This window comes from Sorex fumeus, unplaced genomic scaffold (genome assembly GCF_029834395.1).
Source record: "Sorex fumeus unplaced genomic scaffold, SorFum_2.1 ptg000157l, whole genome shotgun sequence".
NCBI classification, from domain to species: domain Eukaryota; kingdom Metazoa; phylum Chordata; class Mammalia; order Eulipotyphla; family Soricidae; genus Sorex; species Sorex fumeus.
This window is the reverse complement of record NW_026606214.1, coordinates 276,222-300,167: the sequence shown is the minus strand read 5'-3', so window position 1 is coordinate 300,167 and position 23,946 is coordinate 276,222. Positions and strand designations below refer to the sequence as shown.

The 23,946-nt window shown below is 47.7% G+C and overlaps 1 protein-coding gene across 1 annotated transcript in view; it reads left to right on the top strand.

Moving 5' to 3' along the window:
• Positions 1-215: 215 nt before the first annotated feature.
• CC2D2A (coiled-coil and C2 domain containing 2A) overlaps positions 216-23,946 on the top strand; it is a 120,655-nt gene continuing 96,924 nt past the window's right edge. Inside the window, exons 1-5 of the mRNA XM_056107296.1 lie at positions 216-287; positions 4,030-4,107; positions 6,901-7,054; positions 20,506-20,594; positions 20,990-21,091. Coding sequence (XP_055963271.1) covers positions 249-287; positions 4,030-4,107; positions 6,901-7,054; positions 20,506-20,594; positions 20,990-21,091 — 462 coding nt within the window. The 5' untranslated portion in view covers positions 216-248. The remainder of the gene's footprint in view (positions 288-4,029; positions 4,108-6,900; positions 7,055-20,505; positions 20,595-20,989; positions 21,092-23,946) is intronic.

Genomic DNA, 23,946 nt, shown 5'->3' with positions numbered 1-23,946 from the left:
CCAGGGCCCTGGGCTCGAAGGACACAGGTTCACTGCCCAGCTCACCAGGTGCCAGGCTCCTCCTTCTCCCCAGCCCTCCTCTCTGCCAGCCCTGCGTCTGCAAGTCCATCGTCCTAGTGATGAGAAACTCGCCCTCCTGCCCCCAACACTCCCAAGAAGAAGAGAGAATTCCACTGATGACAAAATGCCTCTTTTCCTCTTTGTTCTTTTCTAGTGGAGGTACAGCCAACTCATTCAGGCCGGCCAAAATGAACGCTAAAGAAGAAAAAGTGAAAATAATCACCGAGGTAAGTTTGTGCGCATAGACAGAAGCTTGAGCAGTGCTGTGGACACCCCCAGGTTCCACCTCTACTTAACATCCTTCAACATCTTAGTCACATTTGCCTCAATTCCAACAGTAGTAACTTAACACCACGGAGAAGGAGTCTGGGCTGCGGATGCACCCTGGTTTCTAAAGAAATTCTGATTTCTAGAGAAATTGCAGGTACTCAAAACCCTCTGTCGCATGGGTGTGCAAATGGTATTGCCTGGCTGCCTGGAGCAGGAAGGAAGTTCCCAACCTCCCACTGCACCAGAGTGAAATACATTGCCCAGCAGAGGAGGAAAAGAAGAAATGCTCTCAATCCTGGCTTCTCCCTGGGCTCAAGGGCTCAGGGACACGAGACACAGAGGTAGAAACGGCCTTTCAGCTGTTTTCAACAGAGTTCTCCAAAGGTTTTGAGGAAACACATCGCAAAGTCCATGTAGATCAACTTTAAACAAAACTTTAGCCGTGGCGACACTTGATACCACACACCCTACCCATACTCCAAGGGTACTGCGCCACATTTGATGGAGTTCAAAATAGAAGGCAACCAATATTAGAGGAAAATTATTTTTACTCTATATATGTATATATGTATGTATATATATACGTATATATGTAAGCACACAAGGCTCAACCTCTAAGAACATGTTAGTCATCTCTTATAGAAGGGCTTAATGGCCCCCTCAGTGAAATACAATAATCTTCACACTCTTTCCCCTAAGGAAACGTTTTTATAACATTTTCAGTGGTTTTTCATAACAAATAATACAAAATATATTATTTCAGTTCTGCTTTGGGGCAAGGATTGGGGTTCTGGATGGGAACATCCAAAATATGGTGGTGGGAAGGGGCAATGATGGTGAAATTGGTGTCTGAATAGGAAACGCGATCAAATATTTGAACTGTAGCACTGTAGTACTGTCCTCCCATTGTTCATCGATTTGCTCGACCAGGCCCAGGAACATCTCCATTGTGAGACTTATTGTTACTGTTTTTGGCATATCAAATATGCCACGGGGAGCTTGCCAGGCTCTGCCATGCAGGCGGGATATTCTCAGTAGCTTGCTGGGCTATCCGAGAGGGACAGAGCAATCAAACCTGGGTCGGCCGCATGCAAGGCAAGCACCCTGAAATACTTTATAAAATTAAAAAAAAATTTTGAATTAAATCACAAAACTTTAAGCGCTAACAAGCTCATCAGTCTACATGTGCTTATTTATTTATGCAACAAATATTTTCCGGGTCTATAGAGATGCAGTGAGTGACTGAAACCCTCCGTCCTGCAGTTTTACGTTGCTTCTCATTTGAGATCTTACGGGTTATCCATTGCTGAGACACCAAACATAAGGGGGGGGGGGGGGCGGACAAAATGAATAGACCTAGCTCTCTCCCAGCCCCAGGGCAGCAAGAAGAGTTTGCGCTCAAACTAAGAACACACTTTGACCCTTCATCGTGCTGGAATCCCAGTGGTAGCTTCCAGACTTAAAACTCTTCCTGGGGTTCTCCAGAATGAGACCTGAGTCAGAAGGATCGTTGCCCTGAGGCTGAGGCAGAGAACTCACAGATGGAAAAGCCCCCCACCCCAGGGCAACCCCTGCTTGAGACCCACTCTCTTCCTCTGTCCGTAGATCCCATCTTCTCTCATGCCAAGGCCACGAGTATCATATGACTTAGAATCTGGACCAGAAAACTGCAAGACTTTTCTCTATATTCAACATCACCAAAATCCATATTCCTAGTTCTCTGTTTGCATATTTAAACATTTTTGTTTGTTTGGGGGGCCACATGTGGTGCCAGGGATTGAACCCAGGTCAGCCACATGCAAGGCAACCTGTTACACTATCTCTCCAACTTTAAAAAAAATTATGCCTAATATATCAAGATCCCCAGCACCACATACTGTCCCCAGCATTCTGCCAAGAGTGATCTCTGAGCAGAGAGCTAGGAGAAACCCCTGAGCACTGCTGGGTGTAACCCCCAAACAAAAATAGATTAATAAACAGTAATAAAATTTCAGTATATTTCAGAGGACCATATGGGATGCTGGGAATCGAACCCAGGTCGGCCGCGTGCAACCTGTCCTCGGAGCGAGCGATAGCACAGCGGCAGGGTGTTTGCCTTGCATGCAGCCAACATGGCTGACCCGAGTTTGATTCCTCCGCCCCTCTCGGAGAACCTGTCAAGCTACCGAGAGTATCTCGCCCCCATGGCAGAGCCTGGCAAGCTACCCATGATGTATTCGATATGCCAAACACAGTAACAACAAAGTCTCCAGTGGAGACGTTACTGGGCCCGCTCGAGCAAATCAATGAACAACGGGAGGACAGTGACAGTGACGGTGACAGTATATTTAAGATGCAAGGAGGGATTCAGTGTTTTCCTTCACATTTCTTTACACCCTAAAGTACTTGCGCCCCAGTTTGAAAAACTCCAGAAAAGTTTAAAGCCAGAGCAATTTAGAGTATTCAGCTTTAACTATAGAAGGCATAACAGGGGGAGGCCTTTTCTTTAGAGGATTTCTCCTTTCTCAAAATAAATACATACATACATACATACATAAAACCTGTGGGGCTGGAGAGACTTGCCTTGTTTGTGGCCAACTGGAGTTCAAGAGTCTCCCACAACACTGAAGTTGACCCCTCGGGAACCTTCAGGAGAGGAGCCCCCCCGCCAAGGGATGCCAGATGTGGCACAGCGGGTAGGACGTTTACTTGCACGCAGCCGACCTGGGTTCGATTCCTCTGCCCCTCTCAGAGAGCGCGGCAAGCTACCAAGAGTATCCCACCTGCAGGGCAGAGCCTGGCAAGCTCCCCGTGATGTATTCGATACGCCAAACACAGTAACAAGAAGTCTCACAATGGAGACATTACTGGTGCCCTCTAGAGCAAATGGATGAACAATGGAAGAACAGTGCTACAGTGCTATAATTTAAAAAAAATAAATTAAAGCACAAAGTTACAAGTTACAAAGTTATTCATAGGGGTGGGGTGGGGTTTGACACACGAGATTCCATCCTGAGTTACAAAGTTATTCCAAGCTGGGCTTCTGAATACAATGTTCCATCTCTGATCTCCCCACCAGAGTCAACTTCCCTTCTCGCTGCTCCCAGGTCCCCTCCTGCCCCACCCCAGCCCCAGCCTGCCACCTGGACTGGCACCCTCTAAGTTTGGTTATCAACTCTCTGTGATGGACTCTGTGATGGGATATTTTGCTCCATCCTTCCTTAAAAACCACCGAAGTGTCTGAATCCCCTTGCTCCCTTCTCCTCTGCCACTCTCCCCTTATCTCCGGCGGGTTCACAGGGACAGTCTTTACCCTAGAGTAAACTGGGGCAGCGGAGGGGCTGGCGGCAACTCACACTAGGCTGAGTCCGGGGGCTCCGTCTGGCAGGGTCCCTCACGGGCTCTCAGAGGAGCAGCTCTGCATCCCGGGAGCCTGGGGGTCACAGGAGCTCTGAATCAATGTTCTGTGCTTGGAGGAAAATCGGGAGGAGGGCGGCAATGGCTCTCGATCCCCTTCTCGATGCTTCCGAGGACATTTCCTCTTTCTCGTCTGCTGGGGCGGAGGCCTACCTAGGCCAGCTGTCCCTTCTCCCATACGTGCCCCGGGGGTGTTGAATTTGCACCCAAAACGCCTAAAACCACCCTGCTCCTTCTCCCCGTGATCCTCCCCCCAAGGCCACACAGTGACTGCTCTGCCTTTTGTTTTTCCCTCTTACAAAGGAGTTCCTTGAAGATGAGGCGGAGGAGGGCCAACAGAAAAAGTTCTCCAAGGTGCCAAGGCAGAAGCGGAAGAAGCAGGTAGGAGGAAAGACGTGGAAGGGACGTGTGTGTCTGGTTTCCGGGGAGAGGTGGGCATCGCAGGGACGGTCCAGGTGCAAGTGCTGCGGGCAGCCCTGGAGGTGCTTCCCTGTTGAGGTGCAGGTGCTGTGGAGCCCTGGGGGCCCTTCCCTGTCCGGGAGCAGGTGCTGTGGGGCCCTGGGGGCCCTTCCCTGTCCGGGAGCAGGTGCTGCGGGGCCCTGGGGGCCCTTCCCTGTCCGGGAGCAGGTGCTGCGGGGCCCTGGGGGCCCTTCCCTGTCCGGGAGCAGGTGCTGCGGGGCCCTGGGGGCCCTTCCCTGTCCGGGAGCAGGTGCTGCGGGGCCCTGGGGGCCCTTCCCTGTCCGGGAGCAGGTGCTGCGGGGCCCTGGGGGCCCTTCCCTGTCCGGGAGCAGGTGCTGCGGGGCCCTGGGGGCCCTTCCCTGTCCGGGTCCAGGTGCTGCGGGGCCCTGGGGGCCCTTCCCTGTCCGGGTCCAGGTGCTGTGGGGCCCCGGGGGCCCTTCCCTGTCCGGGTGCAGGTGCTGTGGAGCCCCGGGGGCCCTTCCCTGTCCGGGAGCAGGTGCTGTGGAGCTCGTGGGGGGTGGGGGGGGGGTTGCTTCTCTGCGGCTTAGTAGGCGCCCGGCTCAGCAGGCGCGGGGACTCAGCACTGTCCTCGCGGCCCTCGGCGGCAGAGGGCAGTGCAGGACCGCAGAGCTGGGGAGCAGCCGCCGGCGTCTCGGAGCCCCGAAATTCCCTCCAGTCTCGCCCCCGCCCCGTCCCAAGCTCCCGCCCTGCAGGACGCGCCCTCCGGTGTGCGGAGCGTTGCCGCGCGGTCTCCCCGGTGCAGGTAAACGCATCTAGCGCGGGGTGGGGCCGGCCAGGAGGAGCCGGGCCGCGGCTGCTGGCGGGCACGGGGGCGCGTGGGAGTGCGGGAACGGATCCCGGTGCCAGCCCGGGACGCAGGGCAGGCAGCGCCATCTTAAGGCACGTGATGGGGGCCCCCCGAGAGGGGACCCGGGGGCTGGGGGCGGCCCGTGAGAGGCGAGGCGAGGAAGCGGCCCTGCACGCTGGGCCCCGGGCTCAGCACGGGCGGGGGAGGGGAGGACGGGGGGGGGGGCATCCTGGAGCTGTGGAGTTTCTCTGCACCTAGGGAGGGGCATCCGAACCACGTCACAGCGCCCCCAGCCCCACAGTCATTCATTCCTGAGCTTTAACCCGCCAAGGCCACAGGCACGGGCACCAAGGGGTGCAGCGCCGCACACATACGCGCACGCGCACACACATACACTCCCACACAAGCAAAAATACGTGCACACGCGCACACGCAAGGCACACACCCATACACATACGCACACAACGCTAAGAGAAAATCTTGCCTTTGTGACGAGGACCAGAGCTGGAGGGGTTCATGCTAGAAGAAATGAAAGAGCAAAAGAAATACAGATGGCTTCATGCATCTGTAGGAGATCAAGCAACAAAGCAAGGAACCAGACCCGACCCAAGCCCAAAAGCGAGCCTTGAATGTGACCCGCGAGAGCTGGAGGGAGATGGGGTCCAGTGGACTGTGGGGGGTAGTGGTGGCATTTCCTTGGTGGGCATGGGTGGTGATAGACATGAAGCGGCTGGGCCTGTACTCTTAAAACCCCAGAGTTGTCAAGAAACTGGACTAATTTTGAACAGAAGATAATAACAAGTTATTGATATATTTTGAAAAAAGGCAGGAATAGTGTGGACCAAAGTTCTCTCTCTCCTCTCTCTCTCTCTCTCTCTCTCTCTCTGTATACACCTTGTTTCAGCCACTCAGCTGTCTGGTCTTTGGGAAGTTGGGTTGTTTCTTTTTCTTGGCTATTGTCAAGAATTGTGCAAAAAGTCGTAACCCCTGACCTAGCATCTCCGTCACCAGAGGACTTACTCTTTTTCAATCAGTTTCCTCAGGCCTGCCCAGAGCCACTTGAGGGCAGAATCTCTGCTTCACTCACCTGCTGCTCATTCTTATCTCAGTGAAGGGCTCGTTTTCTCCTCGTAGGGATAGAAGGCAATGGATGGGCCAGAGAGCACAGAGGGGCGCTTGCCTTGCATGTGGCAGTCCCAGGTTCAATCCCAGACATCTCACCTGGTCCCCCAAACACCACCAGAACTAATTCCTAGGTGCAGAGCCGGGAGTAACCCTGCACTGCCAGGTGTGGCCCCAAACCGAAAAAACATCTGAAATAAAATAAATGGGCCAGAGAATTAGGACAGGGGATGAGGCACTTGCCTTGTAAGCGGCTGACTGGCTTGATCTCCGACATTGCATACGCCGCCATCCCCAGCACCACAAGGTGTGAGAGCATTAGCAGTTTGGCCCCCAAATAAGTTGCTGTTTCAAAAGTTACTGGTTCCCAAAGCAAGCCTTTATCCTCAAGACCATCCTGAACTGGGGATACACCATCCCTTTGCTCACATGCTCCCGCAGCCCCCAGAGTCTGGGGGTGGACAGGAGGTGATTCTTCACTCTGGATTACCTAGGGACATTCGGGAGCTGTTTCCAAATGAAATCGAGTTGGAGATAGATTGGTCGTGACTTTGCTCGTCACGTTTCTCCTCCACGTTTCTGTGGATCTCCACACACATCGAAAACAGTGACCAGATTTATTTGGGGATACTTGATCCTTTCCCAAGAAACCTCCTAGAGAAACTCAAGGTCAACACTGCTTCCCAGGGATGACCCCAGTAACTGGGGTGACAGTGGTATAGCTCTGAGTGATCCACTCACCCCCCATCTAGGGACTGAGTTCACTGAAACCCCTCTCCCCACAGCTGCAGCCTGCTGGTCCCGGGGACATGGCGTCGGACAAAGGCCATCTTGGCAGCCAGCCAGAGCCAGACCTGGAGCCGGAACCGGAACCAGAACCAGGGCCTGGGGATTCCAACGTGAGCCTGCTACACACAGCCCCCAGGCGAGGCCCCAGGAGTAAGTGTCTCGGGTTAGATGTTGCCAGGGTTTACTTGCCCTCCTGCCCCAGCACAGAGAGACCCACGGCTATCGTGCAGACTGATTTCAGTACAGGGACACCCACCCTCCACTCCTTCTCTTCAGCTCTGTGGATACTTTCTACTGGGAACGGTCTACAGGGTGTGCCTTCCAGGACATACTATACTATTCATACTACAGCTGAAGCATGCACCAAAGGAGACATGATGCGTATAATCAGATATGTACAAATTCAGAGCAGGGTGAAATGGGGAAGCCAGCATGGGTCAAAGAAGTAGCACTTGGAACAGAAACTGGAAGAAAGTATTGAGGGGCTGGGTAATCTTATTTTTTGAAGATTCTGTGCATCTCTCTCTCTCTCTCTCTCTCATTTTGTATTTATTTTAATTTTAATTTTTTATTGTCACTGTCACTGTCCTCCCATTGTTCATCGATTTGCTCGAGCAGGCCCAGTAGCGTCTCCATTGTGAGACTTGTTGTTACTGTGTTTGGCAGATTTGGGCGGCGAGATACTCTCAGTAGCTTGCTGGGCTCTCCAAGAGGGGTGGAGGAATCGAACCCAGGTCTGCCTTGTCGGCCACGTGCAAGGCAAACGCCCTACCCGCTGTGCTATCGCTCCATAATCACTGTGAGATAGACAGTTATAATATTGTTGCTGGTTGGGTTTTAGTCATACCATGTTCCAACACCTATCCCTTCATCAGTGTACATTTCCCACCACCAATGTCCCCAGTTTCCTTCCTGCCATCCCCCACCCCAATCTGCCTTCATGGCAGGCACTTTTCTTCTCTCTTTCTCCTCCACCCCCCCGTCTCTCCCACTCTCTTCCCCTTCCTTTCTCTCTTTCTCTCTCTGTCTCTCTCTCTCTCATTCCTTCACTCTCTCCTCCCTCCCTTCTCTCCCTTTCCTCTCTCCCCTACCATACACCCTGACCCCGACCCCTCCTAATTATGCCTCTTTTTTCCCCTGAAAATGGATTAGATCATGCAAAGGTATGTTCCATTTTCAGTTGCTTCTTTCATAATTATCACTGAATCTTTGGAAATATGTCTCTGAAGGGAAACCCTGAAAGAATGAGGAACCAACTTCTGCCCACCTGAGTGCTTTTGCTAAGCACTCCAATTTGTCCGTCACTAAATAATGATGTACTTTATCTCTTGTATTAGTCAACCTTCACAAATCAACCTAGGGGAAAAAATGGATTACAATGGTTAGAAAAATTGGTGTTTCTGTTGCTTTTTGTATTTTTTAATTTTTGAAGTAACAGTAGTTTATAAAAGTGTAAGTGCTGATTTGTTTCAGAGGTTTGGTGTTACAATAGCACACCCACCACCAAAGTGCCAGTATCCCTCTGCTGCTCATTGAACCCTTCCCTTCCCCCACCTTAGGTAACCTCGGTCTGCCGTCCGTGAAAGGGCTTGTGTTCAGTGCACATCATCTGTTCCCTTGCTTTTTTGTCTTTATCTACCACTTGTGGGCCAGATCATCTGGCATTTGTCTCCCACCTGCTGGCTTAACTCCATGACACGTTCCAGTTTTATCCGTGTTGTAGTAACAACAACAAAAAGACTTCATCTTTTCTTATAAATTAGTAGTATATCTTGGCCCATTATAAATAGTGTGGTAATATAGCTTATAATTCATGGTTTGGGGGGGACCGGAGAGATAGCACAGCAGGCAGGGGGCTTGCCTATTGCATGTTTGACTCCGTTCTGTGCCCAGCACCACAAGTGGTTCCCCGAGCACTGCCAGAAGTGATCCCTTAGCAGAAGGGTAGGAGTCAGCCCTGAGCACCTCTAGCTGTGGCCCTAATGCCCCTTAAAAAATCAAATTTATTTAGTTCTTTGGATCGATACCCAAAAATGGAATTACTGCATCAGATGGTAGTTACATACTTTTAATGTTTTGAGAAATCTCATACTGTTTTCCCTAGAGGCTGGACCAATTTTATTCTTATCATAAGTGAACAAGGTTTCTTTTCCAACAGCACTTTCTGCTTCTGGCCTTTTGGTGTAGACCATTATCACAAGGATGGGAGGATACCGGATAGGCATTGTCATTTCAATTTGCATTTCCATTTCCCTGATAATCAGTAATGAGGGGGTTTTTGTTGTTGTTGTTTTTCTTTTTTTGCTTTTTGGGTCACACCCAGCAATGCTCAGGGGTTACTCCTGGCTCTGCACTCAGGATTACTCCTGGTGGTGCTCAGGGGACCATATAGGATGCTGGGAATCAAACCCAGTTCAGTTGCATGCAAGGCAAATGCCCTACCCACTGTACTATTGCTCCAGCCCCATGAGGAATATTGCTTTATGTCCATATTGTCTTTGAAGAAGTGTCTGTTCAGCTCTTCTCATTTTTTGATGATGCTATTTGTTTTTTGAGTGTTTTTAATATTTCGGTATTAGCCTCATGTCAGGTGTAAGATATGTGAATACTTTCTTACGAACATTACAATTTTTATATGTGTGATACTCCTCTCTGTGCAGAAACTTTTTGATGTGATTTAATTCCATCTAAAAGAAAAGTTTGCTTTTGTTTTCCTTGCCAATAGAGTTGCATCCCTGAAGACAAATGAAGCCAATGCCTATGTTTTCTGCAATGTAGTTTGTGGATTCAAGTCTAACATCTAAGTCCTTAGTCCTTCTGAGTCCATTTCTGCACCTAGCGTAAGATAGTGATCCAAGGCCATGGCTTACCTATTTTCTTAACCCGTTTTCTTTCTCCATCTTGGCTCCTTTGTTGAAAATTAACTCTCGAACTCCCCAGGAGTTCATTTCTGGGCTCTTTGTTATGTTCCATTAGCTCAGATGCTTCTGATGCTTCTGGGGGCAGGAAGTGCCTGACCTGTGTGAGAGCTGATTTTCCCTGAGGCCTCCCCTGCTGTGTAGGCTGTGGCGCACTCTGTTCAGGGTCAGAGAGATGGGCTCGAGTGCATGCTGTGTGTGCAAGAGACCTGAGTTCAGTTCCTGGCTCTGCTTGTTCTCCAGCGATCCCAGCATAGCGTGGGAACGACCTCAAAACCAAACCGAAGAAGAAACTCACTGATTCTAAGAGACAGCCAACGACCCAGCCTGGAACACCCCTTTGTTAAACAAATAATCCAACATAGAGTCTTAACTCCTCTCTGGGGCTGTGTTTCCCAACAGTCCGTTCCCGAATCACCCCAGGACCAGGTACCACCCATGCAGAGAGTACCCATCTCACCCAGAACCTACTGAAATCATTCCAGCCCACAAACCCCAAACCTTTTCTGCCTCTTCCTTGGTAAGCCCAATAAAGGCCATGCCCTGAGCTCATGCCCCATCCTCCCTTCTTTTTTAAATTTGTTTTTGTGTTGTTGTTTGGGGAGGCTACACCCAGTAGTGCTCAGGGCTTCTTCCTGGCTCTGTGCTCAGGCATCACTCCTGCTGATGCTTGGGGGACCCTATGAGGTGTCGAGGATCAAACCAGGGCAGGCCTTGAGCAAGACAAACACCCTGCTATGGCTCCAGCCCTGCTCTCCTGTCGTCTGCCCCCCCCTCCCGCAACTCATTGTCCTTCCCCATTGCCTCAGTGGCCCCCGGGGACTTCTTGTTCTCCAGTACCTGGGACTACAGGAAATGTGATCTTCCTGCTCTCCCCTGTGCCTTCTCTGTGATCAAACTGCCTGACCAACTCATCCAAGAGTCCAAGGAAATACAAGGAATTCCAAACATCATGCACCATCCTTACTCTTTGGAAGACTTCTCCCCAGATCTCCTTTATAGAAAACTTTTCCATTCCAGATTTGCCTCTCAGGCTGGTGGGCGTCCCCGGTGACTTATGTCCTGCGGGGAGAGCAAAGCAGCTGCTTCAAGGAGGAAACTGCATTTTCTCTCTACCCACCTCTGCCACCCAGGAAACAGCCGGGGAAGCCTAGTAGTGAGAAGAGTCTGCGGTGAGCCTTGCTCCTTGCAGGAAAGGGAAGCTCGTCCTAGACCTTCCCTAGGCCTTCTGTTTCTGTTGTCTTGACCTATCAGAAAAGAGTTCCAGGAGGAGATGGGCAGTGAAGTAGAGCAGGATTTCTTTAGAAGTTTTGAGGAAGTGGGGTGGAGGGGGGAGAGAATAATGTGCCCAAGAGAGAACGCAGGCTGCTTCACAGTAAAGGAGACCCCGTGACACATCCCAGCGTTATGGTATGAAGGGATGCAGGTACACAAACGTGCATCTCAAGAGTGCAGATTCAGTCAGCACATGTGCTTGGGCCTCACATGTGCCAACAACAGCACTCGGCACAGGTGGCACATGGGCTCGGGCAGCATCTGTGCATGCTTCCTCTGTACCAGTTGGCTTGTCCAGGCTTTCTCCCAAGCTGCACGTCGTGGGAATTTCTACCCACATGAGAGTTCGTTTCTAGGGTGGGTGCCAAGGGGTAGAGTTGGGAGCAATTGACAGTCTTCCTTGGAATTCCTTTCCTGGCCTTGGTTCCTGCTGGAGCTTCTCTCAAGGTGGCACCCAGCCTGCTCTGGGTCTGAGCCAGGTCTTATCAGGCCTTAGTTCCTGTGCTCTATGAATTAATTTCTTTTTTAGCAGCCTTGGAGCTGTCAATTTTATTACTTCTCATGAATTCTTTGGAGGGTGGGGAGTTTCTATAGCTGTCTGCCTCACCTGCCTGCCTCACCTCCAACTTCAAACCCACTCCAAGTCAACGTGCTTCCTTCTTGGCTGCCTCATCAATATCTGTGCGTGTTGAGGTCACCAGTGAATCGCCCATATCTAAATTCAAGTCTTTTTTTTTTTTTTGCTTTTTGGGTCACACCCAGCGATGCTCAGGGGTTATTCCCGGCTCTCACTCAGGAATTACTCCTGGCGGTGCTATGGGGTGCCAGGGATTGAACCCGGGCTCACCACGTGCAAGGCAAATGCCCTACCTGCTGTACTGTCGATCCAGCCCCCGAAATTCAAGTATTGAGCTTAGTTTCCAACCCTGCTGCCTCTGCGGCCAGAATGAACCTACATCTACCTCCTCCACATTCTTTGCTTCTGGGCCTTCTGCTCTCCTGGGCGTAGCTGTCCCCATGGTCGCCTCAGCTGCTTCACACTCACAGTCCCAACCCCTCGAGGTGGAACAGATGCCCAGGCTCTGTGCTTGGTCCTCTCCTCTTCATCTACATATTCTATACTTGAAACTCGACCTATACAGAGACCTGTCCTAGATTTTTTTTTAAATCTCCATCCAGAACTTCTCTTAGAGTAAATCTACTGTCTGCTCATTGTCAACCTCTCTACTTCAAATAAGATAACCGCCACGTTTCACAGCATAGCTGGGGTACAGTTTATATATCATAAAACATGCCCAATGTCCCTGAACTGTGCCACCATCGCCACAGTCAGGCCGGCTCTAGAACATTTCTATTGCCCCAATAGCTCCCTCTGCTAATTTGCAGTTAATCCCATCCCCACCCCACCTCTGGACAGATACTAATTCATTTTCTACCTGTATAAATGTGCCTTGTTTGGACATTCCTGTAAATAGAATTATACCATACATTGAGGGGAGGGAAATATTGTTGGATTTATTTCACTTAACATGGTGTGGTTCTTTGGAGATTCACCAGTGTGTGAGCACATTTTATTCCTTTTCATTGCTGAATTACATTTCATCACACGATGCACCATATTTCTTGTGTTCGTTCATTTACCTACTGATGGACTTTAACTTGGTTCCAGTTTGGGGCTATAAGAATAATGCTCCCGTAGACATTTCCAATGTTCCTTTGTGTCGATGTGGGTTTTCTTTGTCTCGGGGATATTCCTTGTAGCTGAATCTCTGGGTCATGAGATAATTTATGTTTACCTTTATCCAGAATTGCCATTGCTGTTTTCCAGAGTGGTTTTATCATTTTGTTTTCTCACCGTGGTTTATAAGGAACCGCGTTTCTCCACACCCTTTCTTGGCATTAGAGTCCTTGCAGGGGGGTAGTGTAGTATTGTGAGGACTTTTCCCTCGTATTTTTCCCTAATGATAAATGGTACTGAATTCACTTCATGTGCTTACTGATCACTGCATATTTCCTTCGTGAAACACCCATTTAGTTATTGCTCAATTCGTTCTCCTTCCTTCCTTTGGGTTGCTATTGAGATGAGCCGGTCAGGCATTCTCACTTAGTTGTGGCTCTGGGATCTCAAGTGACATAATAGGGCCTGGGTGCAGGTTGCGGGGGAGGGGTGGACGCTTATCCCTGGCCTCAAGCTGCAAGGCAGGCACTGTCACAGCACTCCCCGGAACCATGCTCATTCTCCGCTGGATGGTTTGTCCTACTACGGAGCTTTAAGAGTTATTTACACATTCTAAATACAAGCGCTTTATCATACACAATTTACAAATACTTTTCTCTGACTAAATCCCTTTCATTTTCTTAGCGTTGTTTAAAATGCAGAAAGGGTCAGTTTGGATGGAGTCCAAATTAATATGGGTTTCGCCCGCTCTTATCAGTTATACTTTGAGGATTGTGTCCAAAATTTCTCTTTCCTCCTCAAGATCTTCCATCCCCTTGTTCCCAGCTCCACGTGGGACATGGCAACCTTACATCACTGGAGGGGGAAGTACCTTGGACCCTCTCCCAAAATTCTCTCTCTGCAAAACTGCCGCCGCTTCATCTGGATCAAGCCCTGCAGAGTTCCATTCTCACGGCTTGTATGTGCTTGAGCCCAGTGTCCTCTGGACGAGCACTCCATCCTCAGGACCATTCTCAAAAACAGCCACAGTTGTTCAGTATCAAAGACAGTCTGTGAATCGCTGTCAACGTGGAAGCTGCCAGAGGTTGCATTACTGGTTGGGGTTAAGGAGAGGCCGAGGCAAACACTAAATGCTAAAGAGGAACTTCTTATAGGGGACCTTGAAAAGCTCAAAGCTCCCCCAGCATTCCTGCATATCAGGGGACAGTCAGGAGCCTCCCTAAACTCTCACCCCTAACTGACATCAAGGCTCTGCTTAACCCACTTAGGCGAGGAAATGTTTTCGAGTGAAATATCTGATAAGGGTGTTTCCCTGTTATGAAAGAACCAATGATCCAATTTTAAAATGGGCAAAAGACTTGAGTCGACATTTTCTTCAAAGAAAACATCCAATCAGCCAATAAGCAGATGAAAATCAAAGCCTTTTAAAACCTCACCCCTGATAAGGTAGTTAAAATTAAAAAAAAGAAAAGCTAATAACAAGTGTTGGTGTGGTTGTAGCCAAATTGGAAAACTTGGTGCATTTTGGGCAGCAATTAAAAATGATGTAGCTACTTTAGAGAACATTTTGGTAGTTCCTCACAAAGTTAAAGAATGTTATAATATGAACGTTAACATTTAATTGTATCATTCAAGAGCTAAGTCTCTATCCAGAAGAACTGAAAACTTAAGTCCTTACAAAAATCTGTGGACAGATGATTATAGCAAAATTTTCCAGAATAGTCTCAAAGTGGAAACAATCCAAATGTCCATTCGCTAGTAAATGGATAAACAAAAACTACTAGATTGCTTGCTTTGAAGGCCTATAAAAATACTTTATAGTATTTTGAAGTGTATCTTAGTGAAACCTTTTAAAGAGAAAATTGGGAGAGGCATAGAACTCCTCAATCGTATCAACTTGGGAATGTGACGTGAGAGAGCTAAAAAGTTATTTCAAAATGCTGATTTTATTAGAAGATGGTTGTGTTTAATAGATGTTTAACGTAGTTAATGTGCTTAAGGAGGTAGTGGAATGCCCACCATTTTATCAAGCCTGTATGTAATGAGAGGAAGAATGGGGTATGAGTACAATTGATGCAAATAATGCTGGAGCTGTGAGGGCGGGTCTTTGTGTTTGTTCGTGATTCCCAGGTTCTTCAACGTTTTCAAGAATGAAAATATTGAGCAATAAGGATGCTCAGAGTCAGAGTCGGAAAGTGGGAAAGTTGATTGGAAAGTAGAGGAGAAAGGAAAAGTAGTTCCCCTTGTGGGGAGGAACTTAGTGTAGGACTAAGTTAACTCTGGCTCTCTTTTTGTGGGGTTTTTATAGGAAAATTGAGTCTTTGTGTTACAGGGAATGCAGAGAAATAAAAGATAAAGGTTTTCCTGTGGCCCCTTCTAAGTGAAAATGGGTTCTTGGCAAGTGTTCAGGTAGATGTAAGGATCTAACAGATCTTTGCCTTGCCAGTTGCCTTAGGTGTGTCCCATTATCTTAGCCTAAGTGCTGGTGCTTAGAATTTTATGATGGACAATTGTTAACTCCTTGTTTATCAGAAAAAGCCCTGGAAGTTACAGGAGGTCAAAAGTGTAGGATGTGCCAGCTTAAGAAAAAGGGTCTGCCCACAGCAGCTGGCGAGGGTAAACTGAGGCTCCTCTTTCACTGTGAGCTTTCGAGTAGGCAGAAGGACAGAGACTAGGAAGAGCTGGAAACTCTTGAGATGTGAGACTGAGGAATCCTTGGTTTTGATGGTTTGGTTCTGGCCTATGCAATTGTGCCAAACTGATCCTTGGGGTTTTGATGATGAATCTTACCCACTCAAGTGAAAGAGAATTGTATACTTGTAGAAGTATTTTTTTTCTTGTAGAACATCTTGAAACTTTCTCTTTTCTATAAGTTCATGTATACTCCTAAATCAAATCTTAATCATTTTGAAAATCGCTTTCATCATGCTCTTTGCTTTTGATTCTGTGGAAACGCCGGTCTTGCCAGGCTTCGTAAGCTGAGTCCAAGTCAAATGTGTGTGTGAAATCACCCCTTGCTCCAAGCTTGGCAGAACCTTGTCCCCAGGTGGGGAAGCAGAGCCAGCCTGGGCTCACCTCGAAGATTAGGGATGTTGTGGAGTCACTGACAATAAAATTAGGGGGCGGGGGGGGGGAGTGGAAAAACTTAGGAGGGTTGCTTTAGTATTTCCAGCTGCTTAAATAAATGTTTGCATATTCTACCAAGATTTTAAAAAAAAGAATATTTCATCCCTCTTATCAAAGGGAGCTGTTAAGAACAAAGTTCTCCATCTTGATGATGTTAGAATGTTATTTTTAAAAGACAGTCCTCATCTCATTTCATCCCAGAGAGGATTCCAACTATTTTGTTTGGAATTCCTCTCTAAAGATAAGGCACCCTCCCGTCACACCCTAGGGGTCCTTTAACTTTTCCTTCAGTGGTTTAGCGCCACCAAATGTCACGAGGCTGGCCCTTCCATCTTATTGTAGACCACAGTGTAGCCGAGGAAATGAGGCAAGTGGCTGGCTGTGGGGATCGGATCCTTACCCCATTCCTCCTCCCATCCTGCCATCTTTGCAAACATTTTCTCTTTTAAGTGAATTTTATTCTTGAAGAGGCAACAACTGCTTTTTACTATATGGAATATTCTCAAGGTTAATTGGAAGGAACGCCTCACTTTCCTCAGCTTTCCTCAGATGCCACTTCTGCTTCTTCATGCAGCGGAGTTTTTGCTGCATCGCAATGCTTCTCTCTCAGAAGCTTATTCTAGTGAATGCTGCATGGTAGTTGCTGTTTCGAATCAATTTGAAAAGACTCATGGGTCTTTTTCTCATGAAGGAAGAGAGTTAAATGAGCAAGATGCTGTTTAGTGTCAGGGACATGCATTCTTTTTTTTTTTTTGGCAGTAGAATTTTTTAAAAATTTGAACAGCTCAATAAAATTTGTCTGTCTATCACACACAGACACACACGTTCAGATTTAAATCACGGTATGGGTAGATCTTTACACGTTCACGTTGCAATACTTTTATAACGTGAAAGTAAACCTTTTAGAGGATCTCCTTTATCCTTCATTATCATTAAATTCCCTCAATTGTTTCTCTTTGCCTTTTCTTTTTTGGGTCACACCTGGCAATGCACAGGAGTTACTCCTGGTTCATACACTCAGGAACCACTCCTCCTGGCGGTGCTCGGGAATCAAACCTGGGTCGGCTGTGTGCAAGGCAAACGCCCTACCCACTGCTATTGCTTCAGCCCCTCTTTGCCTTTTCTTGCCCACTATCTCCTCCAACTGCCATCTTCTATTTCATCTTACATTGCCACACCAGCAGTTATTAGGGCTAATTCCTGGCCCTTGTGCTCAGGGATCACTCTTCTGACAGTGCTCAGGGGACCCTCTGTGGTGCCTGAAGTTGACCTGGGTGAACCGTGTACAAGGCAGGCACCTTCACCTCTGTTCTTTCTCCTCATCCGGCTCCATTTCTGCCTTCTCTAGGCTCCACAGCCCCTTCTCTCCAAACTCTTCGTGAGAAGCTCAGATGGGGTGAAGTAACACCTTTGATGATGCGGTCTGGGAGTTGTGTTTTTTTTTTCATTTTCTAATAATTTTTATTGAATCACTGTGAGATACAGTTACAAAGCTTTCATGATTGAGTTTCAGTCATACAATGATTGAACACCCTCCGGCCACCTCCACCCCACCCTGGGACTTAAATTCTTTTTGTTGTTGTTGTTGTTTTTTTGTTTTTTTGGGTCACACTCAGTGATGCTCAGGGGTTACTCCTGGCTCTGCACTCAGGAATTACTCCTGGCGGTGTTCTGGGGACCATATGTGATGTTGAGAATCAAACATGGGTCTCCCACATGCAAGGCAAACTCCCTACCTGCTGTACTATCATTCCAGCCCCCAGGACTTGAATTCTTAACTTTCAGAGCTCTGGCCTTTAGGGACAGAAGCAAGACAAATTTTCATGCAAGAAGGGATCGTCAAGTACCATGTCCCATCTGGGAGCGCCTTTTCCTTCTGCATTGGACACACATTTGGTGACACCATGTACCTCCCATGGGTGACTGGATTCATAGCATCCAGAGGAGATGAAAATATATATATATATATATATATACACATATATATTTATAATTTTGTACCATGCAATACAAGGAAAATCTTGGGAGTCAGTTTGTGTGATGAAACTGAATATACTGTGCTTCCTTCACTTTTGGCATGAAAAAATATGACAGGATTTTTTTGGTTTAGTTTTGAGACCCAACCAATGGATCTTATGGGTGTTCCAGGATTTGGTCCAGCAAGCAAAACACAATGATCTTGAACTTCCATCCATCCTACCTGACAGAGCAGAGGACACAGGAGAAGTCTGGCCTCTGGGATTTTCTCACTGCACCCGCTAACCGCTGAGCGACCCTGCTGGAGAAAAGGTCACTGCATCGTGCAGGAACAGGGCCCTGCTGTAGGAATGGTCACTGCATCAAGTGCAGGGATGGGGCCCTGCTGTAGGAATGGTCACTGCATCAAGTGCAGGGATGGGGCCCTGCTGGAGGAAGGGTCAAAGTGCCAGGACTGTCCCTTTCTCCAGCAAGGGAACCTGCCAGCCTGGAAAAAAACACAAGGCTTGCCTGCAGCCAGCTGCTCCTCACGCCTTCTCCCCCCTGTCGCTCTTTCCTCTATCAGGAGCATCTGTTTTCTGCATTCTTGCCTCGGATGTGCTCTCTCTGGGGTCAGCCTTCACTGCAGGCCGCTCCCTTGCCTGCAAACAAGCCTGTTCACTACTCCCAGCTCCTCACAAGTGCCCTGTCTCAGCCAGTCCCTCAGCGGCTCCCCGTCTGCCTCCATCCCCACCCATTTTCTTTCACCTTCAGAGCGTCTGTCTTCTCCCTGCTCCCCTTGGGCAAACCTCAGATGCCCCAACCAGGGGTCCGCCTGGTGCTGGTGGTTTCCAGGGGGTCACAGGGCAGGATGGAGTAGCAACAGAAAGGGGTTTATCTCCCTGTCTGGCCCACTGTGACCTTGCCAGAGAAGAGCCCGGGGAGGTCAGAGCAGGTAAAATTCTGCAAAAGCCCAGCAGAGTCCAGACCCCGAGGTCCCGCCAGCCCCTCAAGGGCTCACGTGCTGGAGGGCGATGTGTGGGAGCCGGTCCATCACCCTCACGGTATGGGAAGACCCAGTTGTCAGGCTGCAGGAGAGGAGTCAGCCAGACCCCCACCCAGGTGTCTAGGCCCATTGCCTAATTCTCATGGTAAGGCGTTTGATTCCAGAGAACTGCATCCACTGGGCAGGCAGAGCTGACCCTCGTGTTGGGGTCAGTTTTAGACAGATGGTATATCTAAAACTCAGCTTTGAATAACTTTGTAAGTCATAGTGCTTTAATATAAATAAAGAAATAAATAGATAAATCAGAGAGAATTGCCTCCAGAATGAGGAAAGAGGTCCAGGAAGGAATGGAGAGGAGTCACACCTCCCACGTTGGGGTCTGGGGGATCCATGACATGGAAGGGACAGTGATGCAGATGATGGTGGAGATGTGGGGGCGGGGGGAGAGGGTCTCTGTTCATTCTCGATTCCCAGGTTATTCAGTATTTTCAAGAATGAAAATAATAAGTAATAAAGATACTCGAAATTGGAAAGTGGAAATTTATGGGGAAGTAGAGAAAGAGAAAAGAACTCCCCTTATAGAGAGGAACTTAGTAGAGGACTAAGTTAACTCTGGCTCTTTTTGTGGGGGATTTATAAGAAAACCTGGACTTTGTGTTACAGGGACTGCAGGGACGTTAAAGGGAAGTTAGACCTTTTAAGTGAAAATTGGGCTCTTGGCAAGTGTTACAGAGAATGCAAGGATCTAATAGTCTGACCATTTGCCTTGAGTATTTCTCCATGATCTCAGCTAAGCGCTGGGGCAGAATTTTATGATGAACAATTGTTAACTCTCTATTTTATCAGAAAAGCTCAGGAATTTGCAGGAGGTCACACATGCTAGGGGAAAAGGGAGCTCAGATAGAGAAGGGAGCACCAAATAAAGGGTGTTGGGAGGATTCTTCCAGGGTAGGAGAAGCATGCTGAAAGTAGACTATAGACCAAATATGATTGCCACTCAGTGCCTTTTTTGCAAACCACAGCACCCAAAAGGAGAGGGAGAACAAAAGGGAATGCCCTGCCACAGAGGCAGGGTGGGGTGGGGGGATGGGGGGTGGGAGGGATACTGGGATCCGTGGTGGTGGAGAATGGGCACTGGTGGAGGGATGGGTACTTGATCATTGTATAACTGAGACCCAAGCACAAAAATTTGTAAGTCTACAACTGTACCTCATGGTGTTTCGCTAATAAAAATTAAAAACAAACAAACAAACAAACAATAACAACAAAAAATGCAACAGTAAAAAAAATAAAGTAGGACGGGGCAGGAAAAACAAAAACAAAACGGACTGCTCACAGCATCTGGCAAGGGTAAACTGAGGCTTCCCCTCTCACTGTGCAGTAAAGGGGAATGGAGCACGCTGGCAGTCGAGGCGGGTGGGTGGCCCCAAGGTGGAGTTGAGCCCCTCCTTGCGTCTTGGATGTCTGCATGAGCATCCTGGGGTCTGGCTCATGGTTGCTTCCATCAGCTTTTGTATTTGCAAAGTAAAATCAAGTCTTCTCGTTTTTTATTGTCTCTCTGACATTTCCTTTGGAAGAAAAATAGGGATCTAAAGTATTGTGTGTATGTGTGTATTTTCCTTCTTTTTTTTTTTTTCTTTAGGTTTACCTCCAATCCCTTCAGCTTCCAGAACAGGCTTTGCAGAATTTGCCATGAGGGAACGCATGCGGGAGAAATTACAAGCTGCAAGGGTGAGAGAAATCCCTTCAGTATTTTGTTTCGTGCTGATTGCACCTCTTCAGGGCTGGTCTGCTTAGCTTTCGTCGTTCCAAACTCTGAGCATTTGAATAGCATTTAATTTGGATTTCCTGTTTTAAATACTAACGTGTGCTTAACATTGGCACAAAAATACATGAGGCTCCAGATGAATTTAATATCTTTTTTCCTGTAAGCATCTCTTCATAAAGTACTGTGTTGTCTGTGTGTGTGTGTGTGTGTGTGTGTGTGAATGTGAGAGAGTGTGTGTGTTTGTGTGTGTGAGTGTGGGTGTGGGTGTGGGTGTGTGTATTATTTTCTCCCACGGTGGCAAGTGAGTGTTCGGAGCATCCTTCGCATTGAAGTGGTAATTTCATGTTTACCTTTTCAGTCTAAAGCAGAAAGCGCATTGCTGCAGGACATCCCCACGGCTCCGCCCAGGCGCCTGAGAAGTCCCAAGGAGAGGGAAGCAGAGACTGAATTTGGCTCTGAGGTGAGAAGCCCAGGTTGATCAAATGGAATATAAAATCTCCAGCAACCCTTGGCAGAGCAGAGTTGTGTGGTGGTGTCCAGCGTTTGTTAACCAGACTCCGTGCCTCATCTTCCTCAAGTGTTTTCCCCATGGCATCACGTGCCATTGTCCCAACAATCACAGGGCAAGTCCTGTTATTTTCACTCACACTTGACAGGTGAGAAGCCGGAGATGCAGAGTGATTCCCCAGGCTGCAGGACATGTGTGGGACTGAGCTGGGAGTTTTGCCACTCTGACTCTCACATCACAGCCTCGGGTCCTGCTGGAGAGCAGAGATAAGAGCTGGACAGGAATTCATGGGCCAGAGGGGTAGTATGGCACTTGCCTTGCACACAGCCGACTGGGGTTTGATCCCCGGCACCCCTTTTAGTCCTCTGAGCCCTGCCAGGAGTAATTGCTGGTGTTTAGTATCATGAAGGAGGAGGAGGAGGAGGAGGCGGGGGGGGGGGGGGGCTGGGATAGGGTAGAGGGAAGGGGAGTGTGTGATGCTGGAATATGTGATGTATGAAACCCTGTCATTAATGGTCTTGTAAATCATGGTGCCTAAAATCAATTATGAAAGATTGAGTCAAAAAATAAAATAAAGGCGAGCAAAAATAAAGAAATAAATAAGTTTACTCACACATCAATAAATTTACTTACCATAAATAAATAAATGTACTCACGATCCTCGGGGCACACTTCTGATGGAAGGCAGGTAAAGATTTCTGATGAAAGTTTCCGTCCTCCTATCCTTTCGAGCACAGTACGGGACACATTCTTAGCATGTTCAGCCAGCCCTGCCCGACAGGGTTTTCATTTGCTTTGTTTTAAATTCAGCTCTTCATTTCTTGGTTCACTTGACTAACAAGGAATTCTCGGCCGCCGCCATAATGAAGAAGTGCCCATTGTCCGTAGAATAAAGTTGCTGCTGCTTAATATGATTATCTAGAGTTGCAGATGGGATGGTTTGGCTTTAGGACGATACGATCGGGTTCTCGAAGGGCTGGAGAGGAGAAATGAGACAAGGTGGGAAGAGCAGCTGGTGGACTCGCTGTTGTTGGGAAAGGAAAGGACGCTGGGGGATGAGTCCACTAGAGGGCTGAGGGGCTCAGTTTCAGCAAGGTTGGCACCTCCCGAGGCTCTGGAGAAGGATGGGTGGTGTGGGCAGGGCCCATTTCCCATCAGGCCATTGGGCTGTCTCTCAAAGACACAAAGAGTTCTCTGCCAACTGGATCCTCTGTTGGTCCGAGGAAGGGAATCACACTTTTCAGCTTAGGATTTATTGAGTCTAAAATGATACATTTTGACAATGTTAGTTGGAAATGATCACTTTGGATAGGAACAGAGTATTGAAAGTAGGTAAAGGGATATACGTGATAACCTTTCCATATCTGTATTGCAAACTATAATGCCCAAAGAGGGGGGGAGAGAGAAAGAAAGAGACGGAGAGAAAGAGAGGTGGGGAGGGAGAGAGAGGGAGAGAGAGAGGGGTCGAAGGGAAGGAGGGAGGTGGGGAGGGAGGGAGGTGAGAGAGAGAGAGAGAGAGGAAGTTGCTGCCATGAAAGTGTGGGGCAGCAGGAGGGAAAACTGGGGACACTGGTGGTGGGAAATGTAGAGTGGTGAAGGGACAGGTGTTAGGACATTATATGAATGAAACCCAATCATGACAACTTTGTAATAGTGAATCTCACTGTTATTCAATTAAAAAATAAATACATTTAACACATTAATTAAATTTATTTAAGTTAACATGACAATCATAGTTGCAAATAATCGTGTTAGAAAGGAACTAAGTGTTGAAAGTAGGTAAAAGGATATACTTAATAACCTCTCATTATCTGTAATGCAAACCATAAGACCCAAAAGGAGAGAAAGAGAGAGAGAGAGAGAGAAATAGAGGGATAGACAGAGAGAGAGAAAAAAAGAATGTCTGCCAGAGAGGCCCCAAATAATAAATTGTGAAAGTCATTGTTCAAAAGTCTAAATTCTGGATTCAACAGTGAAGGGCAGTGGGAGTACTGTACTCAAAAGTATAAAAAAATCATCCAAAATTAAAAAAAAAAAACTCATGTTTTCCTTGACAAAAGCTAATGCAATTAGAAAACAAAAAACACAGGTGCCTTTAATACCAACAACTAATTAATGATTCATGCTAGAAAGCGTAATAGAAGAATAAAATGCACACCACAAAATGGAAGATTCTTAAGAGCTGTAGTAGAGGTGAGAGGGACATGAATAAAGGGTCTTGGGTACTTTGGTGGCCGTGGTGGCAGTGGGTGTAGTAACTTTGTATATCAATAATGCCAAAAAACATTAACACTGTTGTCACCGTGTTATACAAACTATAATGTAAATGATTAATTTTGTAACAAATAAGCAACATTCTGCTCTCAGCTTTACCTGCTACAAAGCTTTCCTTTGAAAAAGAGTCCATCTCCGCAATAATGCTTTATTTTTCCTTAGTCTTCGTTTTGTGTATTCTAGACTGGTCTAGCTCAACTTTTTATTTGTACCTCAAGTTTGTACTTCTTCTATGTCCTTTCCTCATGGCTTATTCTTTGCTTTCCATGTATGTCATTCTTAGTCCACACTAGGAGAGAGACTAAGCATGACAATTCATAAGCATGGGATAGCTTTCTATTTCCTAAGGTCTTCTAAGTATTTTTTTTCTTTTTGGTGAATCACTATGAGATGCAGTTACAAAGCTGTTCAAGGTCGGGTTTCAGCCATATAATGTTACAACACCTATCCCTCCACCAGTGCATATTTTCCACCACCAATGTCCCCAGTTTCCTTCCTGACTGTCTCCTTCTCTCCCTCCCTCCCTCCCCCCC